This window comes from Chelonoidis abingdonii, chromosome 1 (genome assembly GCF_003597395.2).
Source record: "Chelonoidis abingdonii isolate Lonesome George chromosome 1, CheloAbing_2.0, whole genome shotgun sequence".
Classification (NCBI taxonomy): Eukaryota; Metazoa; Chordata; order Testudines; family Testudinidae; genus Chelonoidis; species Chelonoidis abingdonii.
In genome coordinates this window covers 99,400,353-99,422,620 of record NC_133769.1, presented here as the reverse complement: position 1 = coordinate 99,422,620, position 22,268 = coordinate 99,400,353, and the positions used below count along the sequence as shown (strand labels likewise).

General features: G+C 46.4%; 1 protein-coding gene across 1 annotated transcript in view; it reads right to left on the bottom strand.

Moving 5' to 3' along the window:
- The window catches only part of DMC1 (DNA meiotic recombinase 1), a 58,228-nt gene extending 40,193 nt beyond the window's left edge, over window positions 1-18,035 (bottom strand). The window contains exons 1-7 of the mRNA XM_075061548.1: window positions 17,992-18,035; window positions 15,470-15,560; window positions 14,765-14,809; window positions 13,286-13,432; window positions 12,901-12,983; window positions 4,847-4,899; window positions 1,619-1,660 (exon numbers count right to left, since the gene is read on the bottom strand). Of these exons, the coding sequence (XP_074917649.1) occupies window positions 1,619-1,660; window positions 4,847-4,899; window positions 12,901-12,983; window positions 13,286-13,432; window positions 14,765-14,809; window positions 15,470-15,526 (427 nt within the window). The 5' untranslated portion in view covers window positions 15,527-15,560; window positions 17,992-18,035. The remainder of the gene's footprint in view (window positions 1-1,618; window positions 1,661-4,846; window positions 4,900-12,900; window positions 12,984-13,285; window positions 13,433-14,764; window positions 14,810-15,469; window positions 15,561-17,991) is intronic.
- Window positions 18,036-22,268: the final 4,233 nt, after the last annotated feature.

The following is a 22,268-nucleotide window of genomic DNA, read 5'->3' as shown; positions in this document are numbered from 1 at the left end:
ATGCATCATAAAGAGAGGATCAAAATGAACAGAGGAGAAAAAGCCTCTTCCACCACTCCAACTCTCTCTCTGCTACTACTTTTAACAAATGACAGATCCACCAGTTTGTACACAATACACAAATGATCCAGTACTAATAACCAGAGTTGCCTTTATAGCAAGGCTGACTTGCCTCCACCGCTATATTAAGAAGGAACCAGAGTAACTTTTCTCTGTGGGATGTCAGGTCAAACTTAATCAAACTTTATGTTACTGAGCACCAACACTTACTCTGCATCTAAATTTGCAAAATTTTTATTAAAATAAATATTTAATGAAAATAACTAGTACTAATTAATGCAGAAAAACATCTTCTTGGCCTTCTCGCTAAGATCAATGGTAATGATCTAATTCCATCTTTTACTACTACACTTTTACCATACTTTATTTGGATATGTATCTTTCTTGGTAGATGAATAGATGCCGACTGTTGTTTATCAGCAATGAACAAATTCAGATGATCAGTTTTGTCCTCATCCTACATGCAAAGAATTATTACTCTGCTGCCAAATGCGGCCCTCAGGCTGTAATTTGGACATCCTTGGACTACATGAAAACACTTCCATTTTTCAAGGAAGAGCCTCAATATCTGTCATAAAGGAGATCAGACTGAGGAATTGTTGGTTCTTCATAATTTTTATTAACTAAATTCCAATATTATTAACAACTACATTATTTATTATTATGTATCTGTATTGTGGTAGCATCAATAGTCCTGTTATGTTTTGCATTGTGCAAACATACTACAAAGAGATGGTCCTTGACCAAGATTTTACAATGTAAATTTAAGATAAGAGACAATAGGTGGATATGCAAGACAGACTCAGGAGAGCACAAGTTAACAGCAAAACAGTTAAAACAATATAATAAGCAGCAGTCTCAGCGGCTGCAGCACATCAGCTGCCTAACCATTTTGTAGGCATCGTGGCAAAGGTAGGTTTTAAGGAGGGATTAAGAGGAGGATAATGTAATGGTCTCATCAGTTATTACCAAAAGCTCTTTCCAAGCATAAGGGAAGGCATGAGAGAATGCATGATGGTGCTTATCCAAAAGTTGGACAAACAGGCAATCGTGGGTGGCACTGTTTGCAGAGTGAAGGTGAGAGTCTACATTTCTACAGAGTATAAAGATGAGAGGTAGGGCAGGGATAAGCCATGAAGAGCCTTATGCTCTTGTTCTTGATGCAGTGGAAAAGGGGGATCCAGTGGAGGGATGCATAGAGGAGGAAAATGGCAAAGGAACAGATGTAAACAAAGAAACTTACAATTCATATACATCTGAATTAACAGAAATAATACTCACTGAAGTCTTTACTTCACAACATTTCTAGAGGTAACAGAACATGGCATACTTCCACTTCTCTAAGACAAAGTATTTCCTTCTCATGTATCTAAGAAAGGAGCTCATCTTTAGGTATGTGTACCCAAGCTACATGCAGGCAGGTCTTAGTTCCTCAATGTTGTTTACTAGCTTGGTAGAGTGTTTCTTTTAGAGAGCAAAAACTGACATTGTGATAGAACTCCTTGATGAATGAGATTACAAAGGGATATAACTGATAATATTAAGACAGTGTACCTACCACAAAGGGTGTGGGCAAGCTGGGTTTTGCCTGTTCGGAATTCTATTAAAGAGAAAAAACAAGGGGAAAAGTTTTTGCAGTTTGTCAAATACATGAGTTGTTTCAATAAGAATACACTTTCATTCATAAACCTCAATCACCTGTATTGCTTTCTGTCCTTCAGTCCCCACTCATAAATCGTATGAAGAACAGTGCAAATTGTACTTCTGAACAGCAGGGCTTAGAACTGCTGCACTGTGAGAGGTATCATGCTTGACAATGTTAAATTGAGCTAACTTCCACTTGTCCGTGGTAACTGCATCCAGGTGGAAGTTAAATGTATTGTTACCATTTTTTGACTTGAGTAGGTAGCCAAAGTTCAGGACTGTGTGGGTTGTTTCCATTAGGAGGCAAAGTAGAGGCCAGGAGTCAGGTGTTTCTTTGATGAAATCCTGTGTATTTCCAAAGGTTGTACAAAGTCCTGTATCCTTGAACACAGTAGGAATCAAATAATAAGAGACAGTGTCTTCACTCACAATTCCAAGTCCCTTTTCCAGTTTTTTCTCAGGGCAATGTTCCCTGTACTTGTTCTGACTACAGGTATTTCTACATTGCAGTCAGAAGTATGAAGCTGCACAGGCTAGCCCCTGAAGTACATAGTCAAGGTCCCAGACCAGCTTGTACAGAATGTGCTTTTGCACTTCATTGTTATTTTTATTCAAGCTAGCTAGCTAGATCAAAGCTAGCTCATGTATGTCTATATTTGCATAGACATCATAAGTGGTCACACTTATGATGGCAGGGCTGACATAACTTGTGTCATTGGCTTTTCTCTCCTGCTCTCTCTCTGATACACACACCTCTACTAAAACAAAGCCAACAAAGTCCCTCCACTCACATAGGTCAAATTCCTGAGCGGCCTCACACATGCCTTTGTTTTTGGCAGATAAGTACCTGTATTTGATTAGAGGAGGCCCCTATTGTTTCAGCTACCTGCTTTCATAAAGGAGCTTAATGTCTTCTTACAAAGTCTTAAATGAGCAATGGTTATACCCAGCCCATAGTAATATTAACTCCAAGACACTGTTGGAAAAATGTTAGGTGTTGCTGAGGGTATTGGGTTAACTCCACTGACCAGGCTTAACTTTATTTTCAGTCAAAATGGGCTCCAATATCAGAAGCCATGTGAGCAATCCCAGAACCCATTATAGCTACTGCTTTGCTCTCCAAAGCGGTTTGAGAATTGCACCATTGTAATTTATACCATATGATCACTATGGTGCAGTGTGTCTACACTAGGCATCTTGTTCTGGTTGTCCATGATATATGTTGTCCACAAAGAACACTCACTGCAAGTATTGCAGGGTCTATGGATTGTTGCATCTATCTCATAGTCCCTGGCACAGCTCCCTGGAATAAGTGAATAAGGTCCATAGAATTTAAAAAAAAAAAAAAGGAGAGAAAAATATATTACACGTTTTATAAATTTGTATTTTATATTATCTTGTTGGTTGTTCACTATTATTCTGAGGGCAGGGATCTCAGGAAAGGTGCCTAAAATGAGCTGAAACCACCCAAATACTGTCTCATTTGCTTTCGACCAGTCCTGAAAGGAAGAGAGGTGTGGGGGGCATTGTGGGTCCATGTAGAACCATAACTGCTGTTGTGCCATACAGAGCCATCTTGACAGGTGCCAAAGACACTGCCATGAGCTGTCAAAGATATTAGTACAGTCACAGAATGCTCCAGTACACCCTTTACTGAGAGATTAATTGCATTGTGCAATGGCTACACCACACCAGTGCTTGCTGTTCCACTGGCATTGCACCAGCGAAAACTGACAACGTGGATGGTAAATAGCCTTGCTCAGAGTTAGTACAATAATACTAATAATACAAATGGTGGTGTGATTGCCATTCCCACTAGTGTGTAGGGTCCAGCAAACCTAGCACACATCAAGACATCTCACTCGCGACAAGAATGATGAATGTGAAACTGTTTCTCAAAAAAACACAGATGAACACTGCAATAATCATTACATCAACCTACAAAGAATTCCATTGACTGCAGAAGTGTGTTGCACTCAAATGGAAATATTAGCATCGGTTTTAAATGGATACAATCAATTAAAATATTTTAGACAGAAGTATGGTTTTTTTACTTACTATTTTTACAAGTAATATCTAAGTTTGCAATAGCTAAAATGTTTATAAAAATATTTTTTCAATTTGCTTAGTTTCTACATTTGACAGCACTTTGTCTATAGTTATTTCCCCTATTTCTCTTATACATTCAGATAGTTATTTTCCACTATCAGTTGTGTGGGTCTTCCACATAGCAGATGAGAACAGAAAATTTTATTTTAAAAATGTTATTTTAAATCCATAAAAATTGGTCAAGAGACTCAAGGGTGGGTGTAACACCTGAAACAAACTTTATCTCATTTTTATCTAGATTTCAAATTGGTGGTATTACTTTGAAGACCAGGAGATAATACATTAAGACAACATGTCCAGAAAATCTTTCATCAAACCTTTCAAGCCTCAAAGACACTTTTTAAAAGGGGAAGTGTGCTGTATTTGATAAACTATAGTTATTGCTGCTGAAGTCTTTTGATCTTGGCTTACTATCTAAATCAGATATGAAGGGCATTGCATTATTTGCTTATATCTCATTGTTTGAATTACGTATGTCACATCTGTGGATCTGCATACTTTATATTGCTTTACACTGTGACTTTTGCCTGTAGTACAGCTAATGAATGACAGAAGCTGGGTGCAAATATTTACACCTCTCTTAAATTACAATAGTCTATTGTGGGCTGAACTTTAAATTTTGATTCTTCGTGGAGAGGAGTATGTATCAGCAGGAAATCTCACATCAAGATTTCATTACGGTGAAGAAATGGAGAAGGAAAATGGGGAAATGTTTCCTGAGCAACACTATTCATAATGGTATATGATACTGAACCAGCATGCCCCCTAATGTGAGTGTTACCCAGCTCAACCCTCGTCTGCAGCAACTGAAGAAGAACAATGGCAAAACACTGACAAAGATGGGATTATTTCCTCTTACATCAGTCCTGGAAAGGGACCATTCACTATAGTTGAGCTTGAACCTCCATCTTTTCAGATCCAGCGTGATGAGAATTTGATAGAAATAATGTCACTTGCTTTAAAACCTAAACATCTGCTGCAGCACTCTACTGATAATCCACTCAATAAAATCCATTTAATATGGTTCACTTACCTCCAAAGGCCTCTGTGATTGCCATGCTTTCAATCCCACCACCCAACAGTTTACTGGAGGGAGAGAAAGAGTTAAGCATATTGAAATGCCCACAGTCACGAGAGTAATGTCAAAAGGGAAATCTTTGCCACTGTAAGAAAATCTCTTCTCATCCAAAAGGCCCTGTACTTAACTCATGATGTGATAGGGTGCAGGGGCACCAGATGATCCCTGGTATACAGGGTCCTATTTCTGTCTCAGCTTCCCCTTTCCCTTCTACAGGTGCTTAGGAGAAAATCTAGAAGAGTGGCCATTTGGGAGATAGAAGTGAGAAAATATTTTTGAGATGATAAGGCTCCACCAACAAGCGGTCATGGGATTGATATAAACCCTGATCTATTAATTTACCACATTTTCTATTTATTTCCTGCTTATGTTTAGCCATTTTTACTTGCTTTTGCACGCACTATCCATTAAGAAAAAAAATTCAGAATGTATCTTTAAGGCACAAATCACTGTTAAAAATAGTGTGGAGCTGCATCAGCCCAGAAACAACTCCTTTAGACCAGGGGTTCTCACAACGCATTTTTTGGTGGCCTCATTGTGAGGCTACCAACTCTTGCTGATGGCCACTCTGACGAACCTGTCTCTCTGTTCCTGCCTCCTGAGGCCCTGCAGCAAGAACTTGCCCCAGGAAAGGTGGGTCAGGAACTCACCAGTCACCTGTGGAGTCCAAGGCTCCCCGTGCCCTGTCTGGACAGGAGTGGGGGAGCTACTCAGGGGAGCATCCCAGTGACTGAATGCCACAGCCACCTCCACTGACAAGAGCTGCCTCTGGCACCATACACGCTGGCCCCATGTATATCCAGAGGCACTGCCTGGAACCCACAAGAAGGCTCCACAGTGCAGGGCACCAATCCCTGCTCGTGGCACTGACACAAACACTAAGGCAGTGCATCTTGCTGCCCTTGGAAACAGCTATTCAGGAGCAACAGCTAGGCACTGCAGGAGGGGCTGCTGCTTTCCCTCTGTCCCAATCTCCGCCCATGCTTTGGAGGGTGTCGTGGAAGCAACAAAATTCGCTGGTGGCCACATTTGAGAAATGCTGTTTTAGACACAATGCTTCTAAAATCTCCCAGGCAGGCTGGGGAATGCACTTGTTACATTACCTCTTAGAAGGGTGCAAGGAGTGCTGCCTTGCATAGTCAGCTATTCTACTGTCTGGTATGAGACAGTGTGTAAAGACACCCACCTCCTCTTTGTTCCCTGTAGGATGGTAAACAAACTGGGGGTGCTTGAAGAAGCAGTCACGGCAGTTAAGACAGTATCCGGATTGTAATTGTGCCTGGCACCTCTGCAGAACACACAAAGGAGGGAACCCTCCTTGTGCATGTGCATGCTAAGAACCAAACAATCTGCTTCTACATTTTGAGGAAGAGTCCTTTCTTATTCAGATGGAGGTTTTGCTGCTGAACCATTCCACCATATTGCACATATATTGTGTCACTTCTGGGAAAGCATATGAACTTGGGGAATTTTTTTCAGGTTTTCCTACATAAACCTCAAGCAAAACAAACAGAGTCAGCTAGTACTTTTATTATTTAAAATTAGATTTGAGGCGCATGTTATTGACATGAAACTATCGTGTGTGAGCTTGATTAGCATACAAAAAGGTTGAGTCTACTCAGGCAAATTTAGGTCCTACTACAATTCACCATAATTACAGTTCCACAGGTGGTAGCAAGAGTGGAGACTGCTGCATAAGCAGGAATCAGGCTTTTTACCAGTGTCACCACCGAACGCTACTCTGAGCAGGGTTAAATGACTCACTTCCACTTGCTTTTTTGCAAGTACACCCACTGTGTCCTAACTGAACATTTGTCTCTAATAGTTGTTTTGTCGCCAGTGGAGAAAGAAGACAGTTACTCACCATTGTAACTGTTGTTCTTCAAGATGTGTTGCTCATATCCATTCCAATTAGGTGTGCGCGCACCGCGTGCACGTTCGTTGGAAGATTTTTACCCTAGCAACACCCGGTGGGTCGGCTGGGCGCCCCCTGGCGTGGCGCTGCTACGGCACCGAATATATACCCCTGCCGACCTGTCCGCTCCTCAGTTCCTTCTTGCCAGCTACTCCAACAGTGGGGAAGGAGGGCAGGTGTGGAATGGATATGAGCAACACATCTCGAAGAACAACAGTTACAACGGTGAGTAACCGTCTTTTCTTCTTCGAGTGCTTGCTCATATCCATTCCAATTAGGTGAATCCCAAGCCTTACCTAGGCGGTGGGGTCGGAGGGTGAGAAAACTGCAGAGTGCAGACTGCCAAGCCAAAGGCTGCATCGTCTCTGGATTGTGTGTACCAGGGCATAATGGGAAGTAAACGTGTGTACCGAAGACCATGTAGCTGCTCGACATATCTCCTGGATAGGCACTTGAGCTAGGAAGGCGGCTGACAAAGCCTGGGCCCTAGTCAATGTGCGCGGTAACGTGGCCCGGAGAGGCGTGAGCAAGGTCGCTAGCAAGCCCGGATGCATGCCGTCACCCAGGACGAAATTCTCTGGGAAGAGACGGGCTGTCCTTTCATCCGGTCAGCCACCGCAACAAAGAGTTGGGGCGTTTTACGGAAGGACCTCGTGCGGTCAATATAGAAGCTAGCGCCCTACGGACGTCCAGCGAGTGCAACTGTTGCTCCCTACGGGATGCGTGGGGCTTGGGGAAGAAGACCGGAAGGAATATGTCCTGGTTGAAGGTGAAAGGACGAAACAACCTTGGGAGGAATGCCGGATGCGGGCGTAGCTGCACCTTGTCCTTGTGGAATATCGTGTAAGGCGGGTCCACCATTAGAGCCCCGAAGCTCCGAGACTCTCCTAGCCGATGTAATGGCTACAAGGAACGCCGTTTTCCACGATAAATATAGAAGTGAGCAGGTCGCCAAGGGCTCGAACGGGGGGCTGTAAGTCTTGTCAAAACCAAATTGAGGTCCCAGGCAGGGGCGGGGCGTCGCACCAGGGGAAAAAGGCGTTCCAGCCCCTTCAGGAACCTTGGAGACCATAGGGTGGGAGAAAACGGAGAGTAAAGCGCCTTCTCCGGGTGGAAGTAGAGATAGCCGCTAGGTGTACTCGCAAAGATGATAGCGCGAGGCCCTGCTGCTTGAGATGCAAGAGGTAATCTAATATCGTGGGGATGGACCCCGGTAGGTGCTGCATTCTGCCTCTGACACCAGCAAGAGAACCGTTTCCACTTGCCCAAGTATGTAGCTAGAGTGGAGGGTTTCCTGCTGCCCAGGAGTACCTCCTGCACCGGGTCAGAGCGGCGTAACTCCGATTGAGTTAACCAAGCAGGAGCCACGCCGTAAGATGGAGGGATTGCAGGTCTGGGTGGAGAAGCCTGCCGTGGTCCTGTGTTATCAGGTCCTGATAGAGGGGCAGGGGAATCGGGTTGGCTATTGAGTGGTCCAGCAACGTGGTGTACCAGTGTTGCCGGGGCCACGCAGGGGCGATCAGAATCAGACGAGCCCTGTCCCTGCGAAGTTTCACGACAACCTTGTGCACCAACGGAAAGGGTGGGAAGGCATAAAGCAGGTGGTTCGACCAAGACATTAGGAAGGCGTCCAATATTGAGCCCGGGGCGAGGCTCTGGAAGGAGCAGAACCTCTGACACTTCCGGTTGCTGCAGGAGGCGAAGAGGTCTATGCGGGGAAAACCCCACTTCCGGAAGATGGAATGAACTATGTCCGGGCGAAGTGACCACTCGTGGGCGAGAAATGACCTGCTGAGCTGGTCTGCTAGTGTGTTCTGGACCCCTGGAAGGAAGGACGCCACTAGGTCTATAGAGTGGGCTATACAAAATTACCACAGTTGGATCGCCTCCTGACAAAGAGGAAGAGAACGAGTCCCTCCCTGCTTGTTTATGTAGTGCATCGCGGTGGTGTTGTCCGTGAGCACTAGAATGCAACGGTCCTGCAGATGATGAAGAAAAGCCTGGCAGGCAAGACGGACTGCTCGTAGCTCCCGAACGTTTATGTGCAACGTCAGCTCCTGGACAGACCAGAGGCCTTGCGTGGGACGATGGCCTATGTGTGAGCCCCCCAGCCAAGAGACGACGTGTCCGTTGTCAGGGATACAGACAGTTGTCTCGGGTGGAACGGCATGCCTCCGCACACCAGGGAAGGTGTTAGCCACCAGTTGAGGGAGCCTAAGACACTCTGAGGAACCGTGACGACCATGTCTATGGCATCCCTGTGTGGGCGGTAAATGGAGGCCAGCCAGACTTGAAGGGGACAAAGGCAAAGTTTGGCGTGCTTGGTCACGAAAGTGCATGCAGCCATATGGCTGAGGAGGCTGAGGCAGGCATGGGCTGAGGTCGTCGGGAAGGTCTGAGGGCTTTCTATGGCGGCGACTATTGTCCGAAACTGGGATAGCGGGAGGTAGGCTGTTGCAAGCATGGAGTCTAGAACGGCTCCAATGAATTTGATTCTTTGAGTGGGCACTAGAGTGGACTTGCCTATATTGACCATCAGGCCCAATCGCTCGAATAGGTCCATGACGATGGCAACGTCTGGAGACCTGAGCCTCGGAGGTCCTGAGGATAAGCCAGTCGTCTAGGTAGGGGAAGACGTGGATGCACCGACGACGGAGGAAGGCGGCCACTACAGCCATACACTTTGTGAAGACGCGTGGGGCAGTAGAGAGGCCGAACAGGAGGACCGTAAATTGGTAGTGTCGACGATGCACCATAAACCGTAGGTACCATCTGTGCGGAGGGTAAATGGAAATATGTCAAGAGCAGCGTACCAGTCGCCTGGATCCAGGGATGGGATGATGGTCCCCAGGGACACCATGCGGAACTTCAACTTCTTTAGGAAGGCATTGAGACCATGGAGGTCCAGGATGGGTCGGAGACCTCCTTTTGTCTTGGGGATTAAGAAGTATCGGGAGTAAAACCCCTTGCCCCTGAACTCCTCCGGTACCTCCTCTATAGCTCCGATTTCGAGGAGAGTGCGGATCTCCTGCCAGAGGAGTTGCTCGTGAGAGGGGTCCCTGAAGAGGGACAGGGAGGGAGGGTAGGAGGGAGGGGGTGAAATAAACTGGAGATGGTATCCAAACTCCACCGTGCGTAGGACCCAACGGTCTGAAGTCAATCGGGCCCACACAGGGAGGAAGGAGGAAAGACAGTTGGAAAACTGGAGAGGATTCCGGGAAAGGACTGGTGCTCTGCTCTCGGGCGCACCTTCAAAATAGTTTGGCTTTGGTCCCGCTGATGGTTTGGCGGGACCATTATTTTGGCCTCCTTGAGAACCCGACTACCGTCTGCGGTTCCCGCGACCACGCCTCCTACTAAAGTCTTGTCGAGGCCGGGGCAGGGGTAAGGGCACTGCGGTTGGGCCCGGAAGGACCTGCGTTAGGTCTGCGCGGTATGCATCCCAAGGGAACGCATGATAATGCGATTGTCCTTGAGACTCTGGAGTCTAGGGTCCGTTTTCTCCGAGAAAAGGCCCTGGCCCTTGAACAAAAGGTCTTGAATAGTATGTTGCAGCTCGGGGGATAGACCCGAGACCTGCAACCACGATATTCTCTGCATCGTAATCCCGGAGGCTACGGTTCTAGCTGCCGAGTCAGCAGCGTCGAGAGAGGTCTGTAGGGAAGTCCGAGATACTTTCTTCCCTTCCTCTAGGAGGCTGTGAAATTCTGGCCAGGAGTCCTGTGGGATCAGTTCAGCGAACTTACCCATCAACTGCCAGGTGTTATAATTGTACCTGCTGAGGAGGGCCTGCTGGTTAGCTACCCGCAACTGAAGGCCCCCGTCGGAGTACACCTTAAGCCCCAGCAGATCCATCCATCTTGCCTCTCGCGATTTTGAGGCAGGGGCTTGTTGGCCATGGCGCTCTCTCTCATTTACAGATTGCACGACCAGAGAGCACGGAGGAGGATGGGTATATAAATATTTATACCCTTTAGAGGGTACCATATATTTTCTTTCCACGTCTCTGGCCACAGGAAGGATAGATGCTGGAGACTGCCAAATAGAGTCTGCTTTGGCTTGGATAGACTGAATAAATGGCAGAGCCACGCAAGTCGGGGCATCTGCGGATAATATGTCTACGACTGGGTCCTCCACCTCTGGAACCTCCTCCACCTGCAGGTTGATATTTAACGCAACTCGCTGGAGAAGATCCTGGTGGGCTCGGAGGTCAATCGGGGCCGGACCCGATGCTGTTGTACTGGCTACTGCCTCATCTGGCGAGGAGGATGATGACAGGCCCGGCACGAGCGGCTCGTGTTGAGGCTCCTGTTCCAGGGGAGCATCGGAATCCGGGAGGACCTGATAGGTCCTGCGTCAAAGCCGAAACGACCATATCTGCTGGAGGAGGACGGCTAATAGTGGCCTCCGGTGCACCATGGTCTGACGAGGCGGACCGAGATGTAACTGTGGGTTCGCCCTGGGCCTGGTGATATGCCCAGGGCATCCAGAATGACCACTGTGGAGCTTGTTCCATGCTCTGGGCCTCCGGGAGGACACGCCTCTGTGGGTTCAAATCTCCATAGACAGCGCTGTCAGCGCGGGAAGACTCCGATGGGTGTCGTGATGGCCATGGCGGAGCTGAGAGTCCGTGAGAGGGACCCCTGTGAGCGGGGTACCGGACATCGTGCCACACCGGAGAACGGTACTGGAAGTCGTACCGGTGCCGAGAGGGAGACCGGGACCTGCAACCAGCACAGTGCCGGGAAGTCGACCGGGAATGAGAAGCTTGGTGGTAAGAGCGACTATGGAGGGAGCGGTGCTGGGAGCTGGACCACCGTGCGGAGTATCTGTCTGGAGACCGAGACCTGGAGCGGTGCCGCGAGTACGACCGGTACCGAGAAGGGGATCGGTACCGGGACTGTGAGCGGCGCCTGGATCTGGACTGGCGATGAGATTGGGAACGGCGCCGGGATCTCGATCTCGAACGGTGCCTGCCGGCAGCTTCGGTGGAGGGTGGCCTGACCAGAGCAGGCTTTCCCACTGACGTAAGAACCCGCACCGGCGGTGCCGGGGGTTGAGGCAGGGTGGACACTGTTAGACCAGTAAGTTCCCTCGCCGTCGAGAAGGTCTCTGGCGTAGTGGGAACGAGAAGCTCAACCGAGGCATGTGCCGGGGAGCTGTCGCGCACTGGACTCAACGGCTCTTGCATGGCTGGAATCAACGGTGCCGAAACCACCGGTGCCGCGGCAGGTGTTGGTGCCGGGCGACTCGGCTGTAGTTGGTGCTCAGACCGTGGTGGAAGAGTTGTAGCCACGGGAGTTTTAGCCTGCTTGGCCCGCGGGGAGAGGGAGCTGTGCCGGGCTGCCTTCTGTGCCGGAGATGGCTGGTGCCGGGGTGTTCTGACGGTGCCAGCGCTCTCCGGTGCCAATGAAGCACTTCTCCCTGGCATGGGCTGCGCGGCACTCGGTGCCGAGGCTGGAGAAGTGAGGGCCGCCTCCATTAGGAGCTGTTTTAAACAAGAGTCTCGCTCCTTTTTTGTCCGCAGTTTGAATGATTTACAAATGCGGCACTTATCAGTCAGATGAGATTCCCCCACGCACTTCAGGCAGCGGTCGTGAGGGTCTCCCGTTGGCATCGGCCGGCGGAGCACTGCTTGAAGCCCGGTGAGCCCGACATGGGCCCGGGCCCCGGGAGAGGGGAAGGGGCTAATCCCCAACCCTCTAAACTATATACACTAAGTACGTTAACAAAACTAATAAGGAATAAGTACAATTATAAAACTATATACACAGAAAGTACAAGAACGGGTGAAGAGCTAGGTAAGTGGAGAAAGGCTAAGCCGCACTCCACTGTTCCAACGACCGACACGGGCGGTAAGAAGGAACTGAGGAGCGGACGGGTCGGCAGGGGTATATATTCGGTGCTGTAGCGGCGCCACGCCAGGGGGCGCCCAGCCGACCCGCCGGGTGTTACTAGGGTAAAAATCTTCCGACAAACGTGCACGCAGCGCGCACACACCTAATTGGAATGGATATGAGCAAGCCCTCGAAGAAGAAAGAATATGATTAGTTTTGGGCAAGGCTTCGGCAGGGTTAAGTAGAGATAAACTTACTCAAATTCCTGGCTCCCAGTGGTGATATGAAACACCATCTTCCTTTTCTCGCTGTACTCAAAGGCAGTCAAGAATCCTGGTTCCTAGGGGAACACCAAAGGAAATTATTCAGTTTGGTCTGATACTTAGGAAGAATGTGATATCCTCAGCCAAGATCCATTTCTCCTCATTGACCTCTCATCTGTCTGAACCTGTCAAGGGCCATCATACTTGTCCGTCTGGCTGCTGTTGACTATAAAGTAGTATCTCTGACTTCAGACTAATAAGCACAATCACTTGTAAGCATGATTGTTCTAATGTTTGCAATGGGAAATGCTGCAAAGTATCTTACAGGGGGCAGGGGAGGTGTTCTACGTTGAAAATGTTAGGTATGTGATTTGCTTACAATTAGCTTGTTGGCTGCTTCTTTGATCTTGTCCACTTTGGCCTCTGAAAGCCCTTTCACATTGCACAATGCCCGCCTCGTTGTCATCTGGATCCCTTTGACGGTACAGATTCCCACGGACTTCAGCTTTTTAATATCAGCCACATTCTGTGAAAAAAGCTCACATTCTGTGATCACTAGCTCATGTAATGCTACAACTGGAAGGTAGAGAAAGTTTTTGTAGCCCATTATATTGTACGTTCACGTGTATGTTTATTTTCACTAAGAAAGAAATAGATTTAACTGCTTTGTTGTTTCTGACTGTTCTAAGTATGTCCAGGGAAGAATACACTTGCTTGTTGTCATATGTTACAGATACTCCTGAGTGGGTGGAAATGTAATGGAACAGAGGCAATGAAGCAGGTTACTTAGATAAAATAGTAGCAGAAGGTTTAATGGACACTGCTTCAAACTGTCACCTCCAGACAAGTCCCTTCTTTGGGTAAAAACTATGAACTTGGATGTGTCACCCATTTATGCACAGGAGCTGTGTGCAAATGACACTACAGAGAGAATAAGAGATAGCTTAATTGCTCCCACTGAGAAGCTTCTGTCTTCTCCTTCGGTTTATCTTGTGCATATTATGATGACAAGGATGGGTGAAGAAAAGCCAGTCATGAAGAACAAAAGTCTTATACATAAAGGGGTATAATAAGTACTCACTTAATATAAATCATTGAGTTATTTTTTCCAGTTTGAGAGAAGCCTACTGGTGGAATTTACTGAAGAATTTTTAACTAGTAAGAAAACTGCTCCCCATTTCACTAGCATTCTGACAACAGCATAACAAAGCCACTCACAGTATAATGCAGGAGCTAGAGAAGACATTGGCGTAATTATAGGTATTTATTGGCTGGTGCAGAAACTAATCTATGGACAGATTATCAAAAAATGCTCACCATCTAACTGCTCTCACTTAGGTACTAAAATAAGTGGCCATATTTTCAAGAGCTGCTGGGTGGTAAACACTTTTCAAAATCTGGCCCTTAATATGTAAACTATCAAAAAGGAAACTTGTCCAGCCCTCCCTGTATCTCTTAGGCCTGGTCTGTACTCAAAAGTTAGGTTGACATAGCAAAATTCACACACCTGAGCATCATAATTAAGCCAACCTAATGCCCAGTGCAGATGCAGCTAGGTTGATAGAAGAATTCTTCCATTGACGTAGCTATCACCACTCATGAAGATGGAATGGCTACATCAATGGAAGAACCCGGTCTATCACTGTAGGAAGCATCTACATGACAGGGGTACAGCAGCATAGCTGCAGTGTTGTGGCTGTGCTGCCGTAGCGCCCAGAGTGTAGATATGCCCTTACTTAGAAGTTGTTATGAGGAGAAAGTTTGTTATGCACATCACTATGGATAAGTGTTTTTGATAACATTCCTAAATAACATCCCATGCAGAACTGTCTAGATAATATCTATTACTTATACTTACAATTCCATGTTTCTGTAACAGGTCAATATCCTGAAACAAGGATTCCTAAAGGAGGCAGGGGGAAAGACAGAATCTTGGTCATTTTTTTCACCACCTGTATCTCCCTTTATTACCTGTCTAATTTAACACATGTCCGTTTTAAATCCTTAGACCTGGATTGTTTTTCATAATAGTACATGTCCTACTACCTACCAATATAGACACAACAAAGAAAGAACCAAAAGAATTTCAGCATTTCCTGTTGTCCTCATATTGTGTAACCATCTGGAGAAACATAGTCACCAATCATGCTGAGAAACTCTACTAATGAAACAATATCATGATACTCGTCCTTCTAAACCTCTACTAGAGTGTTTCTCAACCTTTTCAGATTGAAGACCCCTTATTCAAAGTCAGATTTTTGTGATCTCCTCACATTTTACTCTAAGAATAAAACATGTACTGATAACAGTAAGCCTACATAATTTATTTGGGTGTGTGTGTTTCAAGAGGTTGACAAAGACACTTGATCTTGAAGGATAGGAGTGTGCAGGGAGCAGGGAAGCAAGATTTTCTTTGCTTTAGATTGTAATCAAATTTATCACCCTGCAACCCTCCAATTTTCTTTCATGATCCTGCACTGAAGAAACACTGCTCTTCTACAAAGAATTATGCGTGATGCCCTCAGACAGAACATAGACATATTTTTTCATAATCCATAAATACCTCATCATCCTGGTATCCTAGTTCTTCTTGCACCACTTGATCCTCCATGGCTTTCATTGTGAAAGAGCAGGCAATAAGGCGTCAGTCAGTACTAAAAAAGCAAACAAATACACCATCAAGGTGGAAGTACGTAAAGTAATTATAAAGTACTGTTAATAGGAGTTCAATGGCATAGTGGCACCTTGATGCGCTATCACATAAGAATCCAAACTCAGATTCCAAGCTTGGCCCTTCACTACATGTGCCAGCAGGGGCTGGATGTGTTGCAGAGGTGCTTAGCTCCCCAATAAAGGAGGGAGAATCTTGTTTTTCTCTCAGAAGATTCCCTCTGCCCAAATTGGCTTAGGCAAAGTTTCCCTTTCTGGAGGAAGCACTGATGTGACAAAGAGCCTTCCTGGCTAGAGGAAATGGAAATAAAGGAAGAAAACTTTGGTATAATTTCAGAGGAGTACTTTGGAAGTAAAAATAAAATGGAATGACTTATGTTACTTTCTAATGAAAAATATTCAAATAAGTTGTTTCTGAAACATCTCCATATGGCACCACAATGTACTTCTTTTCTCTAGACCAGGGGTCGGCAACCTTTCAGAAGCACAGTGCCAAGTCTTCATTTATTAACTCTAATTTAAGGTTTCGCGTGCCAGTAATACATTTTAACATTTTTAGAAAGTCTCTTTCTATAAGTCTGTAACAGGGGTAGGCAACCTATGGGCACGTGAGCTGATTTTCAGTGGCACTCACACTGCCCGGGTCCTGGTCACCGGTCTGGGAGGCTCTACATTTTAATTTAATTTTAAATGAAGCTGCTTAAACATTTTAAAAACCTTATTTACTTTATATACAACAACAGTTTAGTTATATATTATACACTTACAGAAAGAGCCCTTCTAAAAATGTTAAAATGTATTACCAGCAAGCGAAACCTTAACTTAGAGTGAATAAATGAAGACTCGGCACACCACTTCCAAAAGGTTGCCAACAGCATAACTTAAATACTGTTGTATGTAAAAGTAAATAAGGGTTTAAAAATGTTTAAGAAGCTTCATTTAAAATGAAATTAAAATGCAGAGCCCCCCAGACTGGTGGCCAGGACCCAAGCAGTGAGAGTGCTACTGAAAATCAGCTCGCATGCCATCTTTGGCACGTGTGCCATAGGTTGCCTACCCTTGCTCTAGACAAATGGATGGAATCCCTGCCAGTTATGAAAATTTAGTCATCTGTATCCATTTTCCTTTAATATATTAATAACAAAAGGTGAAGTATTTCCTGAAGTAACATGAACAAGCCACTTGCCCCGCACATACTGGAAGAAGAAAAATTAATATAAAAGGTAAAGAGCATGTTACAATCCTCTCTCTGCACTTTTTAAAAATAAATCTTCCCTTCTCTGTCCTGAAATGCATATAATCCTGCATTCCTTGCATTCAAAATGGCAAGGAGACTGCTCCCCTTTGGGGAAATGGCAATTCAAAATTGGCAGAGTAGGCAAAGCCACAGTTGTACCTTCCTATTGGTCAGCAAGGGATATAGGGGGAACTATACCACATCCTATTAAGAGGTGTAGCAGTGTAAACACTCCCCTGTTCTCTGGGGAGCCTTCCAGTGCCGCTGCTGTGGCAATGTGGCTCTGCCCCACAGCCAACTTGGAGTTATACCTAAAATCTTATAGAGACCAACTAAAAAAAAAATCAGGCACAAATGCACCCAGAGGATGAATTTATCTTGAAGTATCTGTTTTGTCTTTACAGCTGTGTGACATGTATTATTGTTTGTCTTGCCCAACAAGATAAGGAGGGTTCCAAGCACATGGGACATGGAACAGGGCTTGGAGACAGGAGATAAAGGGTTGAGCCAGAACGTGGGGCTGCGCATGGGGTTGGGGAAGCCTTGAGAAGGAAAAAGTATGAATCCTTCCGTATTACTCCAACCCTAACCAGTTACTGCCCCACTGTATTTATTTCTACACCTCCCAAGACAGTGTTAAAGAAATAAAGGGGAAAATCCTACTTGTCTTTCTGGGGTATGTTTACACATTACAGCAGCTGTGCCACCACAGTACTGAAATGTAGATGCTTCCTACGCCAATGGAAGGGGTTTCTCCACTGCTGTCCTTAATCCACCTTTCCCAGAGGCTGCAATGGGGTCGAGGGAAGAACAGCTGGGGTTAGGCCGACCTAACCACACCATGACTCTGGCTACACAGCGCCCTAGCCAGGCCGAAATAATGTTCAGTGAGCCCGGGACTCAGCCGAGCAGACGCCTCAGCTGCGCTATTTGTCTGTGCAGGGCAAACTGGCTCTGGCCGGCGCGGTGAGATAGGGCCGGAAGCGACGCCCACGGAACTAGCCGCTATCAGCCCCGCGGCAGCAGGCGGGACTCAACTCCCGCTCACCTCAAGCGCAGCCTCCGCTGCCTCAGAAATCACCCGCCCCGCCCCGGCCGTTATTCGCTATTCGTTGCCAGGGCCGAGCTGGAGTCACCTCCCCTTTCCCGCCTCAAAACTCCCGCTAAAAGGGGCTCACACTGAACTGACGAGGCTGCGCCGATTACCCGAACGCGCGCGTACGCAGACTCCGAGCCGATTTGCGCAGGCGCAGTGGTAAGTATCTAACGCCCACGGCTGTCTGCGGCGGGCGAACGGACCGTACCACCTCGATAGAAGAGGGTTAGGACTCTACCACGGGGGAGAGGGGAAAGGCGGGAACCGGTAGAACGTTATTCTATATAAGGGCATATGTTAAAGTACGTCCTCTCCCCAGGGCTCTCCTCATTCATGGAACGATCCGTATTCAGCGCCACTGTGAGAGTTTCGAGATATGAACCAGTATCAGATGTCGGACCCCCCTTCCCCATCCCGGAATGGTAGTGTCGGACTCGCGAACTGCCACGCGGCGGGGGGAGGAGCTAGACTGTACCATGTCAGGGGAGAGGGGTGAGCGCGACGTTCATTCTTTGCCTCACCGAGGACCCGCCCGTGCGAAGCCGGGAGGTGACGCTGCGCCCCCTAGCGGCGCCAGGAGGCGCTCGGAGCCCGGGCGGGGCTACAAATCCCGCCTGGGCTGAGCTCGGCGCTGCAGCCGGGGGGGGGGGGGCTGCCTATAGGGGCCTTTGGAGGCTCCCAGTGCCAGGGGCTGAACTGGCAACAGGGCACCTGAGGGCTCCGTTTGGTTCCGCCGGCCTGTCGGTGGACGGGGGAGGAGGCACTAACCCAGTGCCACCGTGGGGCCTGTGAGTATTGCTGGTGCCTGGCGCGGTGCCTGGACCGGGTCATTTCTCCCCTGCTGGGGCACCTGTGTGTGACAGCCCCAGTCTGGCAGACGGCGGCAGGGGTGAGACTTGTGACACAACCAACCCTGCTATGTCTTAGTCACTTCCCAAGAAGAGGCGCTTTTGAGGCTGTCATGGTATAATTCCCCACTCTGAACTTTAGTATCCAAAAGATGGGGTACCAGCATGAATTGCTCTAAGCTCAACTACCAAGACCCAGATCCTCTGGATCTTCACACAAGGAAAGTAAACCCTTTCCCCCACCGTTGCCTCTCCCAGGCTTCCCCTCCCTGGGTTACCCTGGAAGAGCACTGTGATTCAAACTCCATGATTCTAAAAACAGAGAGGAAAATTCGCCTTCCTCCCTCCTTCTCTTTCCCCTTCCCAGACTCTCCCTGAGAGAGGAAGTAATCCTAACACAGGAGAAAAATTAACCTCTCTCTCCCCGTTCTCTCCTTTCTCCCCACCAATTCCCTGGTGGATCCAGACCCAGTCCCCTGGGGTCTCACCAGAATTAAAAAAAATCAGGTTCTTAAACAGGAAAAGCTTTTAATTAAAGGGAGAAAAAACAGTAAAAATTATCTTTGTACATTTAAGATGGATTAGGTACAGGGGTTTTCAGCTATAGACACTGGGAATACCCTCCCACCTTAAGTATACAAGTTACAAATTAAAATCCCTTTCAGCAAAATACAAATTTGAACTCCTTCCAGCCAAATACACATTTGCAAATAAAGAAAACAAACATAAGCCTAACTCACTTTATTTACCTAGTACTTACTATTCTGGACATATAAGAGACTGTATCAGAGAGACTGAAGAGAAACCTGGTTGCACGTCTGGTCACTCTCAGAACCAGAGAGAACAAAAACCAAAAACTAACAGCACACACAAAACTCCCTCCCTCAAGATTTAAAAGTATCCTGTCCCCTGATTGGTCCTCTGGTCAGGTGACAGCCAGGCTTACTAAACTTGTTAACCCTTTACAGTCAAAAGAGATATAAAGTACTTCTGTTCTATTAACTCCTACTATCTGTTTATGACAGAGGCGCTGTGGTAGTGCAGCCCTGTTGGTCCCGGGGTGTGTGAGACAAGGTGGGTGAGGTAAGAGTTTGTATTGGATCAACTTCTGAGGGTGAAAGAGGAGACAAGCTTTCCCGCTCGCTCCTCTTGAGACCTTCAGCTCTGGTGGAGTGAAAGCCCTTCTCTTTCACCAATAGATGTTGGTCCAGTAAAAGATATTATCTCACTCATCTTGTCCCTCTTTTAAGGAAACTCATTTCATCAGGCCAGAGGGCTACTTCTCCACCCTTTCCTCCTAACCAGCTGCTTTTCCAGATTCTCAAAAGGGAATTATCTTGGTTGATATTTTCATACAGGAACTTCTGACAGGCCTGTTTGCTGCTCATTTGCTGGTGGAAGGCCCAGACATCGTGCATTGGCACATACATTTATATTTAAAATTAAAAAGCTCTAATATTTATATGTAACATGCATAGTACACTTAAACTGTTTTTTGTCTTCAAAGCATTTTAATAAACATTAATCTTCAGTACTCTTGTGAAGCAGGCAGGTATTAGCTTGATTTTACAGATCAGTAAATAGAAGAAGAAAAGATAAAAACCAGTTTCTGGGTACTTCAATTTTTGGCTCTCAACTTGAGATATCTTAGACCCATAGGCATAGTTTGACTTCTGTATTTGGGGGGACAACTCCAGTCAGGCCAATAGGGGAGCAAATTCCACAGTTTCTTGAGGCTTGCAGTTTGGGGGACAACACCCTCACCCCACAAACCACATCCATGCTTAGATCTGGTTTTCAAAGGTGCTTTGCACATGCAGCTCCAAATAAGGGTCATGGTGGTTCCAAATTAGGCAGCCAAAAATTGACATGCAAAATTATAGACCACTTCTGACCATGTTGATGTAAGTAACTTTTATAAGGTCACAAAAGGCAGTGTCTGAGGTAGTCACATGTGTGATCCATCAGCTCATCCTGCTTCTTCATACCGTCAAAGCAGTTACAAACATTGTACTCTTACCTGCCTGGATAAATGAACAGAAATTACTTGTCCAAGTTTAGCTTCAAGACTGGAGTTAATATTGGTTCACTATAATTCCATATAATATATCCTTACCACTACAGGTGTGATCAGTGAAAGGGGGTGGGGGGAGTTTGCTCCCTTTTATAAACACTCAGCCAGTCAGTTAGCTACAAAATCCCTGTTAGTAGCTGTTGTCTACTTGCTTTACCTGGAAAGGGGTTTAAAAAACCCATAGGTAAAAGGAAGGGAGTTGAGCATATGACCAAAAGAGCCAATGGGAGGGCTAGAACTTTTTAAAATGAGCGGGAAAAGCTTTCCTGCTGTCTATTGTTGTTCTCCAGAGAGAGGGGACAAACAGGGACAGAGCTGAAACTATGCTGTAAAAAGCATTAAACCAGGTATGAAAAACCATCAGATCATACCTAGAAACTACTTACTGAAATCCTGTATATGTAAGTAGATCAGGAAATATTAGGAAGATGCAATTAGGTTTATTTCTTTGTGGCTTGTGAACTCCTCAGTGCTAATACCCAAATGCTTTTGTTTTGCTTGTAACCATTAAGCTGGACCTCAAGAAAACCATACTTGATGCTTAATTATTATATTTGCTCTTTTTAAATCTAGCAATAGCCTAAGTTCCAGCTGTATTTTCTTTCTTTGTGTTTTTAATAAAGTTTTACCTTTTTTAAGAACAGGATTGGGTTTTTGTGTCTTAAGAGGTTTGTGCATATGTTAATTAGCTGGTGGCAACAGCTGATTTCCTTTGTTTTCTTTCTCAGGGCTTGGCTACACTCGAAACTTCAAAGTGCTGCCACGGCAGCGCTTTGAAGTGTGAGTGTGGTCGCAGTGCCAGCGCTGGGAGAGAGCTCTCCCAGTGCTGCACGTACTCCACCTCCTCATGGGGATTAGCTTGCAGCGCTGGGAGCGCGGCACTGTTTACACTGGCACTTTACAGCACTGTATCTTGGCAGCTCTCGGGGGCGTGTTTTTTTCACACCGCTGAGCGAGAAAGTTGCAGCGCTGTAAAGTGCCAGTGTAGCCAAGGCCTCAGCTCTTCCCCGGAGGAGTGGAGGTGAAAGGCCTTGAGGGTACCCCACAAAAGGGAGAAATCCCACATGTGCCTTCCTGGGTTCAAAGAGGTTTTTTTGCATTTGGTTGGTGGCAGCATCTACCCCACCAAGGTCAGTGAGAAATTGTAACTTTTGGAGTTTAATACAAGCCTGGAGTGGCCAGTATTAATTTTTAGAATCCTTGTGGGCCCCCACCTTCTGCACTCAAAGTGCCAGAATGGGGAATCAGCCTTGACAACAGGAAAAGAATGGCTGTAGATCAAAGCTGCTGGCTTTAGTTGTGGTGAGATTTTTGAAACCACCTGAGTAGAAAGAGTACAAATACCAGTGACATTCAAGGTACTTTTGAAAATACCACCCTCAGTCCCCGAGGGTGTAGGAGTGCATGTAAGCATTTCTAATATTTGCCATGTGAGAA